The sequence below is a fragment of the Aythya ferina genome (assembly GCF_964211825.1).
Source record: "Aythya ferina genome assembly, chromosome: 6".
Lineage (NCBI taxonomy): Eukaryota > Metazoa > Chordata > Aves > Anseriformes > Anatidae > Aythya > Aythya ferina.
In genome coordinates this window covers 7,700,341-7,713,562 of record NC_140303.1, presented here as the reverse complement: position 1 = coordinate 7,713,562, position 13,222 = coordinate 7,700,341, and the positions used below count along the sequence as shown (strand labels likewise).

At 38.9% G+C, this 13,222-nt stretch overlaps 1 protein-coding gene across 1 annotated transcript; it reads left to right on the top strand.

The window, feature by feature from the left end:
- Positions 1–3,551: 3,551 nt before the first annotated feature.
- On the top strand, positions 3,552–12,847 carry ZC3H15 (zinc finger CCCH-type containing 15). The gene is made up of 10 exons (XM_084522929.1): positions 3,552–3,767; positions 4,892–4,993; positions 6,554–6,665; positions 7,551–7,703; positions 8,787–8,878; positions 9,565–9,747; positions 10,434–10,580; positions 10,757–10,861; positions 11,143–11,269; positions 12,042–12,847. Exons 1-10 carry the CDS (start codon positions 3,690–3,692, stop codon positions 12,233–12,235), a joined length of 1,293 nt encoding a protein of 430 aa, XP_084379055.1. The 5' UTR covers positions 3,552–3,689; the 3' UTR covers positions 12,236–12,847.
- Positions 12,848–13,222: the final 375 nt, after the last annotated feature.

Sequence of the window (13,222 nt, the reverse complement as noted above, 5' to 3'; positions counted from 1 at the left end):
AGGATTCAGACATTTTAGGAAGGATAGGCGGAGAAGATAAAGAGGGAATGTTGGCCATTTTGTCAGCAAAAAGTTGGAGCTTGTGGACTTTGCCTGGTGTTGGAAAGACTTAACTGAGAGTCTATGGGTTAGGGTTTGAGAGAACATAGATCGGTGATGATACAGTGGTAGTCTGCTGCGGGCCCTCTTACCAAGAAAACCCAGCAGGTGAAACCCTATATAGCCCCATAAGCGCAGCCACATGTTCACAAGCCCTGGTCCCCGTAGGTGATTTGCAGTGCCCCAGTATCTGTTGGAGGGACAGCACAGCATGGCATAAGACAGACCTGGACATACTGGAAAGAGTCCACTGGAAGGCCAGTGAGATGATCAAGAGACTGAAGTATTTCACTTTCATTGTGACGCTGGAAGAGGTGGCACTGCTCAACACGGAGAAGAGGAGTTCTTATAAATAGTCAGGGGGAGGGAGGGGAGCAAAGAAAATGGAGCCAGGCTTGTTTTGGTGGTGACCAATGGAAGGATAAGAGGCACAAACTGAAATACAAGAGGTTCTGTCTAAATATTGGGAGGCAGTTATTTACTATGTCCCTGAAAGAGCACTGACACAGATGTTGTGGTTTAACCCGGCCAGCAGCTAAACACCACACAGCCGTTCACTCACCCTCCCTCCTCCCTCTCTGGTATGGAGGAGAGAAATGGGAAAGTGAAGCCTGTGAGCTGAGATAAAGACAGTTTATTAAGACAGAAAAATAATAACAACAACAATAATAACAATAATGTTAATATTACTACTAATAATAATGTGTACAAACAAGTGATGCACAATGCAATTGCTCACCACCTGCTGACCGATGCCCAGCCTAACCCCGAGCAGTCCAGCCCTCCTCCCCCCAGGCTAGCCACCCCTATGTATTGTTCAGCATGACCCCAGATGGGATGGAATACCCACCCCTTTGGCCAGTTTGGGTCAGCTGTCCTGGGTCTGTCCCCTCCCAGCTCTTGCTGCACCCCCAGCCTGCCCACTGGCAGGAAGGACAGAGTGAGAAGCTGAAAAGTCCTTGGCTTGGTGTAAGCACTGCTCTGCAACCATTAAAACATCAGCGTGTTATCAGCGCTCTTCTCATCCTAAGCCAAAACATAGCGCCCTACCAGCTACTAGGAAGAAAATTAACTCTGTCCTAACTGAAACCAGGACAACAGGTTGCCTGGAGAGGTGGAGTCTGTCTTTTGAGATCTTCCAAAGCTTTCTGGACATGGTTCTGGGCAACTTGCCATAGGTGTCCTTGCTTGAATAGGAGGGTGGGACCAGAAGACTTCGAGTGGTCTCTTCCAACCTTAACCATTCTGTGATATGTAAGGTAGCTTGAACTGAGCTGATGACAATTCACTATTTCTGCTTGGACTAAGAGAGAATAGCTTGGAAGAATATGCTATGTTCATGTTGTCTTTTTCAGTCTCTTTATGGCAACTTTGAACCTGATACTGGGGTTCAAGACAACCAGGCAAAGGTGTAGAGGGGCAAAATATTATTTTAGTACAACTGTGAAAACAAGTGGGTCATAAATGTTGCTGGGGGATGAATTATTCAAACACAAAAGCAATACCTAAAGATGAGAAGCATCAAGATTTTCTGATGCTAGTGAAAATTGCTCCTTGTTCAGAACCAAATGCCAACTGTATTTCTTTGACTGCGCTTTTGTAAGTTCATGCTCACTTTACTTTCTCATTTAGCATAAGTACATGGTAACATTTTTATTTTACTGGAAAGAACAGTACAATGCATTAAATTTAGCTTACATTTTTATTTGTGGAAAATGCACACATAACATGGTGAAACAATAATTTGAAAAGTAAAATTGGTGCTTGAGCTACACATAAACATTTTAAATTCAGTTATTCATTTGTTATTTATTCAATTATTCATAAAGCAATTGGTGTTAGTAAGAACTCCAGTAAGGATCTTAATTGTCATGGTACAGAAAAAGAAAAGGAAAAAAAAAAAAAAAAGAAACTAGAATTACCTCAACTGGTATCTCTATGGTTAGTTTAAGACCTTTTAAAATGAAATGTCATAGGTAGCACTGATCTGTATTAGCTCACAATTTGAGCATCAGCTAGTTCTAAATTTAATGGCGAATGTCAGCTAGAACCAAGTTGCATAAATTTCCAGGAACTTGAAATAAAATGCTGTTATTCACGCTGAGATGGATAACCCTTTTAAGTATGTATTTCATAAAGAAGTACATCTGGAAACAGACAACCAAGACCCTGAATTATCTTGCTGTCTCTGGTAGTTTACAATGATTGCACCTCAAGTGGTGTGATGTATTTCAAATGTCTGCATCCAGGCCACAAAACTGCAAGAAGATGTATGCAATGCACTCCAGATGGAGTGCATGTCAGGGGCACACAGGCTGCAGGTCAGTAAGGCAGGGAAGGCACAGAAATACTAGTCTCAAATTCCCAACCATCAGCAATGTTCTCCCCACTTGCAACTTCAGTAATTCTAATCTAGTGATTAGAAGAGGCAAAGATAAACATTTTTTTTATTTTTATTTTTATTATTTTGAGCATGCAAGCAGTGACGTGTTACAGCTGGTAGTTATTTAGCTCAGCAGTCTGAAAAATCAGGATCCTTTCTTAAACTAATAGAATGGCTTCTGTTGCAGATCTTCAGGTGTGTAAATTCTGGTAAGAACAGCTCTCTTGGTAAAACTGCCTGTTGTCTTATTTTGATGTTCATGTTGTCTCATTTGGAGTTCATTCAGGTTTCTTACACCCTTTCTTCAGAAAGATGTGTCATTCTCAGGGGAACCCAAATCCAGCCTTGGCACTTGGTAAGATGAACTGAAAGCTTTTCTCCTCTCAGGCAGGCTGCCACTGTTTTACAGGCTAAAAGCTGGCCCAGGCTGACTGCACTGAAGTGCAGGCTGCCTTCTGCAGTCAGACTCCTTTTTTACAAGCGATGGTTTATTTAGTAGAGTTCCATTGAGTAGCTAATGCCCCAACTAAGCTCTTTACAGTAGCACATCATTCTCTCCCTTCAAGCCCTATCAACTGGGCTTCAATGCACCAAAAAATAGTGAAATTCAGCACCATTTTTTGGGGGGCAGTCTTCAGAGAAAAATATGGAACTGTGGGGAGCAGCTGACTTGAGGTTTATGTGTTACTGGGAAGTTGGAGTAGACTGGGAGAGCGTTATTTTCTCTGACTTATGATTGCCTGGCTTGTAGGTTGCCTAACATACTGGTAGCATGGAAACTGCTGCTGGCACCAAGCGGGAAGGCACTCCCAGAGCAGCGATTTCATTTTCCTTCACGTGGCAGAGAGCAGCAAAAGCCATCACCCTGCCCAACACGCTTCATCTCCACAAGACACATTCCTCCCCGAGCACTCGGGTGCTGCGTGAGGGCTTCCCCCAGCCCCTCTCTGCGCCACCACAGCCTGCGGGAGGCTCCCCAAGATGGCGGCCGCGCCTCAGCGCGCCGCTTGGCGCCTCCCCGCCCGGCGGCGCGCGGCCTGCCGGGACGCACCGGGCGCTGCCTTCCCAGCCTGCCCCGCGGCACCGCCGCTTTCCGGTGCGGCCTCCCCGGCGGCGGCGGCGCTGTCCTGGCCGGGCCCATCCCGTCCCTCCCGTCCCGGTCTCTTTCCCTTCCCTTTCCCCTTTCCTTCCCCCTTCCCCGCCCGCCATGCCCCCCAAGAAGCAGCAGCAGCCGGCGGGGGGCAGCAAGAAGGCGGACCAGAAGAAGAAGGAGAAGATCATCGAGGTGAGGCCGGGCCCCGACAGCGCCGCGGGGAGGTGGAAGGGGGGGGGGGGGGGGTTCTGGTGTCGTTGCTGGGTCTGGCTGTGTGGGATAATCTCGCTTTTATGTCGGATAATTCCACTTTTATGTCGGGTCGTTCTTTCCCAATACATTTCTTTATTGGTAGGCTTTCCAAAGGTGTGTTTGAACTACGCTGTGATCACTGGGTGAACATCTGTTATTTGTTCCAGAGAGAGGAGAAAAAGAAAAACAAAAAGCAATCAAATCAAAGGCACAGATAGTTTTTAAATGCGGGTATTTCAGCTACAAACAATTTCTGTTTCAGATACGTGTGTGAAACAGAGCCATCCTTTTTCTTTTAATGAAAACTTGAACAGGTTTGGTATAGAAACTTGTCTCTAGTAATAAAACTGAAGATGTGGAGGAAGAGTTGGCTCAGGCAGTGTAAACAGCAGCTTATTGCAGCGGAGTTTAGGATATGCAAACACACGTCTGGACTGGATGTGGGGGAAACACTTAAATAAATCAGTACCGTAAGAAAATGAAATGCTTACAAAATACTTGGGGAAAAAGAGGAAAATGTTGAATGCGGCAGTGTTGACCTGCATGACGTGAAGATCAAAGATTTATGTATGAATACTTGCAGAGGGAAATAGTAGGTGGTTTCAAGCAGATAGAAGGAAAAGACAGTGTTTATGACTATTCAGGGTTTTTTTTCCAGATGTAGCTTGTAATCAAAAAGATCTTGCCTATTTGTCTTGAGGAGTCTTAAAACACTGCGTGCAAACACGTGCATTAATATTTGGACGTGATTGGATCTGGGGAGAAAAGCAATAGCTCACAAAGCAGCAGCATTTAGTCCTGTCTTTGGAAAAGCGAATTTTAAAGATTGTACAAATGGGGAATGCTGTCCGTCTTGTTTCTTGGATTGGTCACGTTGCTAGATGTGCTAAATGTTGCTAAATTTGTGTTTAACTAACAATCTGAGAGGAGTGGCAAGGGTTTTGTTATGTGTTTTTTTTTGTGGGGGGGTTGTTTTTTTTTTTTTATTTTATTTTGTAATAACTTGAACTTGCTCTAATTGTTGGTCAGTCTTAAATAATTCATGCTCATCTTTTGACTTTTAGGACAAAACCTTTGGCTTAAAGAACAAAAAAGGTGCAAAACAACAGAAATTCATCAAGGCTGTGACTCACCAGGTTAAATTTGGTCAGCAAAATCCACGCCAGGTAAGCAATGCATCTGTAACATTTTTCCTACTGGGTAGTGGAATCATCTTTACTGTACGTACTGATTGTCACATGATACTCGAGTAGAAAACAAGTTCAAATGCTCTTTTTTTTTTCGATTCTCACCTAATCTAAGAAATAGCAAACCACGAAAAATAAAAATAATTCGTATTTAGTTGGGCATTGAGGTAAAGTTTGAAACAGTTACAAACTCCCATATGCTTGTTGTTCTACCCATGGAAGTACTTACTATAATTTCAAGTGGACACAAGTCTTACAATTGCATGTCTGCTTGATAAACTGGTCAGAGAAACTGAAATTTGGAGCCACTGCTACTACTGCTTTGCTCTTGTTTTGTATCATGAAGTACAATGTGATGTGGCTGAGTTACAGTGTTTTGCTTTGTCAGAAAGCACAGATTTCACAGAAATATTACTCCAATGGATGCAAGCCAGGTCTTGCTGCTACAGTGCTAGAGAAGTTAGCTGCTAGGTATTCAAACAGCTTCCTGTTACATGAATAAGCCTACAGAATAATGTCAGCTAACCTCATGATGTCATAACTGGTGTTGAATTCCTTACATAGCATTAGGATAATCTAATAAATGTCAAATGCAACTTTAATGTTGATGCTCATGTCATGAGATGTAAAATTCTTGAAGTGGTAAGGATTATTTGATGTCACTTTGAAAGCATAGATATTACTCAGGCAGTTCTTCTGAAATTTCTATCTCAAGTCCCTGAATCCTGTTGCACTTACAACAATACTATATGTAAATTAATCAGTCAAAAATAATTTGTTCCTCAAATACTCTTAGCTATTAACTGGTGGATGTTAGAAGCTAGGTTCAGGACAGTTTATGCCTGTCTTATCTTGTAAAATACTTTTCAGTATTTAAATCTGTCAAGATTTAAAAAAAAAAAAAAAAAAAACAACTATTTTCATCTTCATGCTTCTGGAATACTAGGGTGAATCAAAAAAAAAAATTAAATAAAAAGATGTTTTGTTTATAAATTACTGCTTATTGTTGAAACATTAATTTGTTGAGTTCATATAGGTTTAAACAAATAGTGTTCCAAAAGTAGTTTGCTACTTCTACAGACAAATACCATGGACATGCTATTGGTATACGTGACAAGAATAAAATAGCACATGGGATACAAAAGAGAAGCTTTTTGCATGGATCTTGAAGTACCTGGATAGATTAGTTGCACTGCTAAAGCATCACAAAAGAGCAGCTAACTTTTCCTTTCCTCATTGTCCATCTTGCACTTGGTTTACGAGCTGGTAAAGGTGGAGTAGAGGTAGCAGCATCCCAGACCTTTGACAGATTCTATTTAAAGTGTTTTCTGTTTGAAATGTCACTGCCAGTAGATGGCGTTCGCCGTTCATAAAAGGACAGGAGTTCTGAGAAACGAAGAAATCACAGGCTCCCTGTCTGCACTCCCCTCCCTTGCTAATTGAGAATGATTTGCTGTGCTATTTTAATTTACCATTCATATAAAGTGAGTAATGGCATTCTAATTTTCTATTAATAATTTCAAATTGGGGTCATTGTAGGCTGCTCAAACAGAAAGTGAAAAGAAATTAAAGAAAGAAGATAAGAAAAAAGAACTACAAGAATTAAATGAACTCTTCAAGCCCGTGGTTGCTGCACAGAAAATTAGCAAAGGTATGAGTAACTAAAACTTCCTTTATGTACTGTTTTCATACGTCTACTTCAGGTAAAATAACCTGCTAAAAATGCCAGCTCGCTGGCTGGCTCACTGCCAAGTAGATAGGTCATTTCTTCATATAGTGTACATAGTATTTTGTCTGTAACTGCTTGGCATTTTATTAGGAACTCCTGTGGGGTTACTGGATCTTTAGAATACTGAAGGCTATATTGATATCGACAGGACTTGTAAATACTTGTCCAGTAGATATGTTTCTACTGCCTTTCATTTCTTACTTCCTGAAGGTCAAATAATTACGTCAGTGTGGTGGTGTTTACTTCAAAACCGTAGTTAGTGGTTGAACAGTTCATACTGTAACAACATGTTTATTTTGGAGCCCATGACCAGCCACCTGATTTCTTTATAAAAGAAAGAAAATGATCTGAATGGGTGTGGTTTAGGTTAATGTAATTTATTCCAGCATGTTACTGATTATATTACAGAAACGTTGACATTGAAAAGATGCTTTAATATGTATTAGAGGCAAAAACAGTTTGTTGTATAGGGAAGATTTTGCATAGAGTACTATCTGCTATGTGAATAGTTTGTTCAGGCACACGCTTATGCCACATTTATTTAAATAGTCAAATGTCAGCTTTGAAATTCAGTCCAATTACCCCACTGTATGAACTGTAATGACACCTTTATTTGCTTGAAGGAAGGAGAGGTGATGAACTCCACATGAAATAACTTTAATGTTTAACAACGTGTTTTCATTCTATGCAGATCCTAAAGACGGGATCCTAGCCATTGTGTCTCAGAACGTTAAAGATATAGCTTTTGCTCCAGATTAGTGTTTACCTTATAAAAATCACTAAAATATGACAATTTTCTTCACTCAGGTGCTGATCCCAAATCTGTAGTTTGTGCTTTCTTCAAGCAAGGGCAGTGCTCTAAAGGAGACAAGTGCAAGTTTTCTCATGATTTGTCTTTGGAAAGGAAGTGTGAAAAACGAAGTGTCTACATTGATGCAAGAGATGAAGACCTTGAGAAAGGTATATAATGCTTCTATGAAATGATAGATAAAAGGTGGCTGTTCTGGTTTTGGAATTGTATTGTTAAGATTAAACAAGTTGTGTTGCATTATATGATCCTGAAGACCAAGGCAACCTATACTGCTGTTTGAAAGGAAGAACGACAGTGAAACATGATTTTAAAAGCTTTCTTAGAAGTATTTTTTTGAAGTTATTTTTGATAAAGTATCACATAATGGTCTTGGTGTATTTTAAACCCTGCTGTGTGAAGCGTTATGTTATACAAGTAGCAGTTTGTATGGTGTTTGATCTTTATTGTAGTTGCTAATTTTGTGCAAGTTCTCCAAAATACGAGTGCATAAGGAACAAGTGTGATGAGCAACTGTAGCTGACTGAGAGAACTGTTTCTAATGTTTGCCAGTTGGATGCGGTTTTTGAATTCAAGCTGCTTGAGATTTTTTTCTGAGTTTTCACTTCCTTTTCCCAAATTATTTGCTGGCAAAGTACTCTGGGTTTTACTTTCCCTTAGCAAAGGTTAGGGATCTTATATTAAAATAAATTATTCTGGTTTTCCACAACAGATGAAGTCTCTGACCCTATATAAATTGTAGCTTCTGTCATCCTACATTAGTGTGATTGGATCCTATAGATGCTACTATCCTACTGTTACTGTTCATAATCTTGCTTCCTTTGATGGCACATCCTTTTACCACTGAAAATTTGGTATGTTTAGTATTCAGTTATGTTGTCTGTTCTTCTGGACGTTAGTGTCCAGCCTTCTCTTTTATTCTGTCATCTTGTTCTTCTCTCCCCTTTTCCATTCCAGATAATGTACATATGGAATGACATGTTTCTTAGTCTTTAACCGAAACACACTTTATGCATGTCAAAAGATAAGCTTCTAAGGTTTTTGAGGAAAAGGTCTTGTGAGCATCGCAGGAAAGTCTGACAAGTTCACTACAGAAGTCTGAATTTATCTCCTATTCTGTAGATTAACTAAAATGTAAGAATTACTGATTAAAACTGCTAATCAGGAGAAAAGCCACAGGACGGTGCTGTTTAGTGTTTGGCGTGTTTGTGAAATGACCTGTTGTATTCTTCTAGATACAATGGATAACTGGGATGAAAAGAAGCTAGAAGAGGTGGTGAACAAGAAGCATGGTGAGGCGGAAAAGAAAAAACCCAAAACTCAAATAGTATGTCTTTTTGTCCTTTTTTTTCATTGAGTTGTACTATGTGTTACTTAGCAGCAGAGAGAAGCTAGTTCAGTCATTTGTAGTTCCTGATCTCTTACTTGAAGAGTATTCTTTAGTTTGTGTGCTAAATGCTATGATACCTTTCTGTTGTTTTTTGGGACTATTCACCTTATTTTCAATACCAAATAATTATATATTCTATTGATTCTTCCTAAATTTGCAAAAAATTAAATTCTGGTGTTTGTGTTACGAATTGCTTGTGGGAAGTTCCGGAATGGTGTATCTTTACCTCAGGATCATGAGCTGGAACGTGTAACATCTGCGATTGGTTACATTTATTTTGATTAAAAGTACACTGGCATTGGTGGGCTGGAATAGAAAGATTTTTAGCATTCTTTTACCTGTGCTGCTCGATTTACAAAGTACCCAGTTGTCAGTCTTCTGAGTCATCCTGTCTTTCTCAGATTGATTGATAATAAGGGAAAAAAGCTATTGGAATACCTGATAGCTTTAGATAATTAGCTGCACTTCCTTTGTCTACCCTTTTTTAATAGCAGTGCATTTCACACGTTTCTTATCTTCAGTTTTGAGCACACATGGCTGATTTACTGTACTTATGTAGTAGCTATACTAGTATAAATGGGGCTGAAAGAGAATGCAGTGCTAGTGACCTTTGTTTTATGCAGGTCTGCAAATACTTTCTTGATGCTATTGAAAACAACAAATATGGATGGTTTTGGGTCTGTCCGGGTGGCGGAGACAATTGTATGTATCGCCATGCACTCCCTCCAGGTTTTGTATTAAAAAAAGACAAAAAGAAGGAGGAAAAGCAAGACGAAATTTCCTTAGAAGATCTAATAGAAAAAGAGGTAAAGTTGTCAACAAGGTACCTGTTGGTGGTGTTTTCTTTTCAGTATAATGAAAACAGATAAAATTGTAAATAACTTCCTAATGAATAATTGAAAAGTATAAAATGGTTTTAGAGGCTCTATGAGCTAGGGTGAGGGATACATAGCAATGAATTCATGGTTTCTATTTCAGTAAGTAATTTTCGAAATTAGGTCTGAATATTTACTGTTAGGGTGGATATCCCTAATCCTGTTTTAGGGGCTTTCTCTTTCTTGCTTTTTCCTCTTTTTATCTGTTACAACTGCTTCTATGGGCCTTCCTCGTCCTCAGTTCACTGCTTCCTTGGTTGTCGCATAACTCAATCATGAGGAAGCAACACTAAGAACGGGGCCTCCTAAAGACTTTTCAGCTCTGCTTCTGGCACCGTTGCCTGACAGTGTCAGTTTGAGGAGAACCTAAACTAATGCCGTTGGTTTCTTTCCTCCTACGCTTTTCGTGTTAGCTTTCATGTCAGCTCATCTCACTAACTGGAAAATCGTGCGTGGAGTCAAACTTTATGTTGATGGGGTGTGTTTAACAGTGGTAGGAGTGCAAAAGGAATTAGAAAGAAATGTTTTTAATTAGATTCTGGAAAAGAGTAATTAAATCTTTAATATATAGCCTTTGGAAACAATTTCTACCATTAATCAGTCTTTTTACTTGACAGCGTGCTGCCTTAGGACCAAATGTTACCAAAATCACTTTAGAGTGTTTCATTGCATGGAAGAGAAGAAAAAGACAAGAAAAAATTGATAAGGCTGAGCAAGATATGGAAAGGAGGAAAGCAGACTTCAAAGCTGGCAAAGCGTTGGTGGTACGTTCTACACTTCAATTCTTTAATATAAGAAGAAAGAGTAAATGAGTTTTGCATTAAGATAGCTGCCTTGGAATTGTTTTGCTTTTGTTTTTGTTTTTTTTTTTTTCTTTCATTTTCCTTAATGGCATTTAGAATTCTGTGAAGTGACAAATTAGATTTCTTTCTGTTACTAGATTAGTGGACGTGAAGTATTTGAGTTCCGACCAGAGTTGGTTGATGCAGATGATGAAGAAGCAGATGATACCCGCTATACTCAAGGAACAGGAGAAGATGATGAGGTAAAGAACACGGGCAACTCAAATAATATTTCCAGTTACAGTATCGCAATTTACATGCAAGCTTTGTAAGTTTTTTTGGAGAGTTTAGTAAAACTTAATTTGAGAGTGCAACTCTTACAGTGCAATTCATGTGCTGGGTTCACAATTGAACACTGCTACAGAATATATTTTTCTCAGTTCTGGTGTCAAAAAGGAAGATGAAAAAACATGTAGAAAAACTGCTGAAATTAGAATTTCTGTGGAAGCATCATTTATAGAGAGCATCTTGGTGTACTTTTCAGATGGAAGATCCTGTGTGCATAAACGATGTGGATTTGAGCCTCTATGTCCCGAAGGCTGTCGATGAGACTGGTATTACTGTGGCTAGTCCTGAGCGATTCAGCACATACACTTCCATAGAAAAAGACGGTAAGTTCATTATTTAGGCATCACTTCTAAGGGAATGAATTGTTAAATGCTTTCCAAAAAGCAGGTAGAAATGAGTTTTTGATTCTCCAAAAAGCATCATTTGTTATTTTATTAATTTAAAAAAATATAATCATGGTGTTTGTTGTTACTGAAGGTATTGCTTCTAGCAAATGCTGTACACTTCAAATTTTTCTGAAGTTCAACTTTAAATAAAAGGTAGTGTGTTTGTCCACTTTAAGAAAATCCATGCAACACCTGTTTATTTGGGCAATTCCCCCATCTTTAAATTTAGTAAACAACCAAATGAATAATATCAAAAAATCCAAGCTTCTCTTAATATTTTTCTATCTATCTTAGATTAACTTGTAATTTCTTCAAGTAAAGACTTTATCATTCTGTGCTTGTGGAATGCATACCCCAATTTTTAAGGTTTAACCTTAAAAAAGGTTTAAAGTTTTTAAAGTTTAACCTTAAAAAAGTCTTTAAAGTGGAGGTGTTGAATTGGGAGTAATTCATTGTTTGACTCAGTTACAATAATAGTAGTTAGTGTTTGAGTTTGTGTTTTTTTAAGCCCGTTCTAATTAATGATCCAAGCCTGTGTATTAATTGGATACATGCAATTTAGCTTATAGAAGTTTGCATATGTAAATTGAAACTATATGAAAAGTGATGATCTCAAAAATTTCAGAGCCTCTTCAGTAGGATTGTGGACTAGTGATTAAGAAATTTTTGACATTGTCATGTGTAAAATCAATATTTTCATTATTTTCAGATAATAAATTAAGTGAAGCTTCTGGCGGTGAGATAAACATCAGTGAGCAAAACGATTTAGAGGAAGATAATGATGGAGATGGGGAGCTGGAAAATGGAGTAATTGATGCAGTTCCAGTTGATGAAAATCTTTTCACTGGCGAGGACTTGGATGAACTAGAAGAAGAACTAAACACTCTTGATTTAGAAGAATGAATTAAAAAGTTCAAGTGCGGATTAAAATCTATGTGACAAAGTGAAAACTGACTACATTTTTTTCTCCTTTTTGAATAGAATTCTTAAACAGGATGTTTATGGTTACCCAGCTGATTCTGAGGGGCATGTGATATACCAGGAGTATTTTCCTTCAATCTCATCTACTCCAATCTTGACTATTATCACAGTAAAATATTCAGAGTAGTTTGTAATTACCTGACAGCTGAATTCACAGAAAATGAGCTGGTATATTTCAACTAAAAGTAGGAAGCGTAACTGCTTTGCCAGTGTGCAAGTGTAAGTGGGCACGTTGATACCAGGTACAGTATGAAATCAAAGGGAACGTTCTTTACCAGAACTTCATTTTAAATGGCAATTGTGTTGATTTAGAAACTGCCTGAAGTATTTTTAGGCAGTATACTAATGGAGCTGATGCAGATATGCTTCTTGAAGTTCTGATAAGCTTTATTTGATCAGCTGGATCCTGAGGATACGGATTGTGAACTGATACATCATACTGTACAGTGATACAGTGTCCTCTGTTTAAAATGTTTTAAACTTTCCCACTGCCTTTTGCCAACAAAACTGTAAATAAAAATTATCAACTTTAAATGACCCGTGTTGGTTTTCTCTTAAGTGAGGATATTACAGCAAACTGTTAACTTCATTTTTTTAATACACTGATAAACACTTTCTCTCCAGTCCTGATACAGTAATGCAGATGTTGGCTTAAGTTAAATTAGGGCTAATTGCAATTAGATTTTTTTCTACACTTTGTGCAGCCTGTAAAATTGAGCAAATTTACAGATTTAAAAACAGTGACTTTTTTCCCTCCTCCTGTTCTGCTCTCCTACCTGTCCATTAACAGTTTTAATACACCGTACGACACTTGCTGCTGTTTCCAGCTCATGCTTTCCCTGCTGAGTTTGTATGTTAGCTAAGACTGGGAGCACTGCAGAGCAGGGACATTATGGTCTGTCTAACAAA

What these genes read in the sequence shown, in the direction of transcription:
- ZC3H15 (XM_084522929.1), top strand. Translation starts at nt 3,690, where the DNA reads ATGCCCCCCAAGAAGCAGCAGCAGCCGGCGGGGGGCAGCAAGAAGGCG. An exon ending in TGCACAGAAAATTAGCAAAG is followed by an intron (nt 6,666 to 7,550) that starts GTATGAGTAACT and finishes TTCTTCACTCAG; the next exon opens with GTGCTGATCCCAAATCTGTA. An exon ending in AAGCTGGCAAAGCGTTGGTG is followed by an intron (nt 10,581 to 10,756) that starts GTACGTTCTACA and finishes TTCTGTTACTAG; the next exon opens with ATTAGTGGACGTGAAGTATT.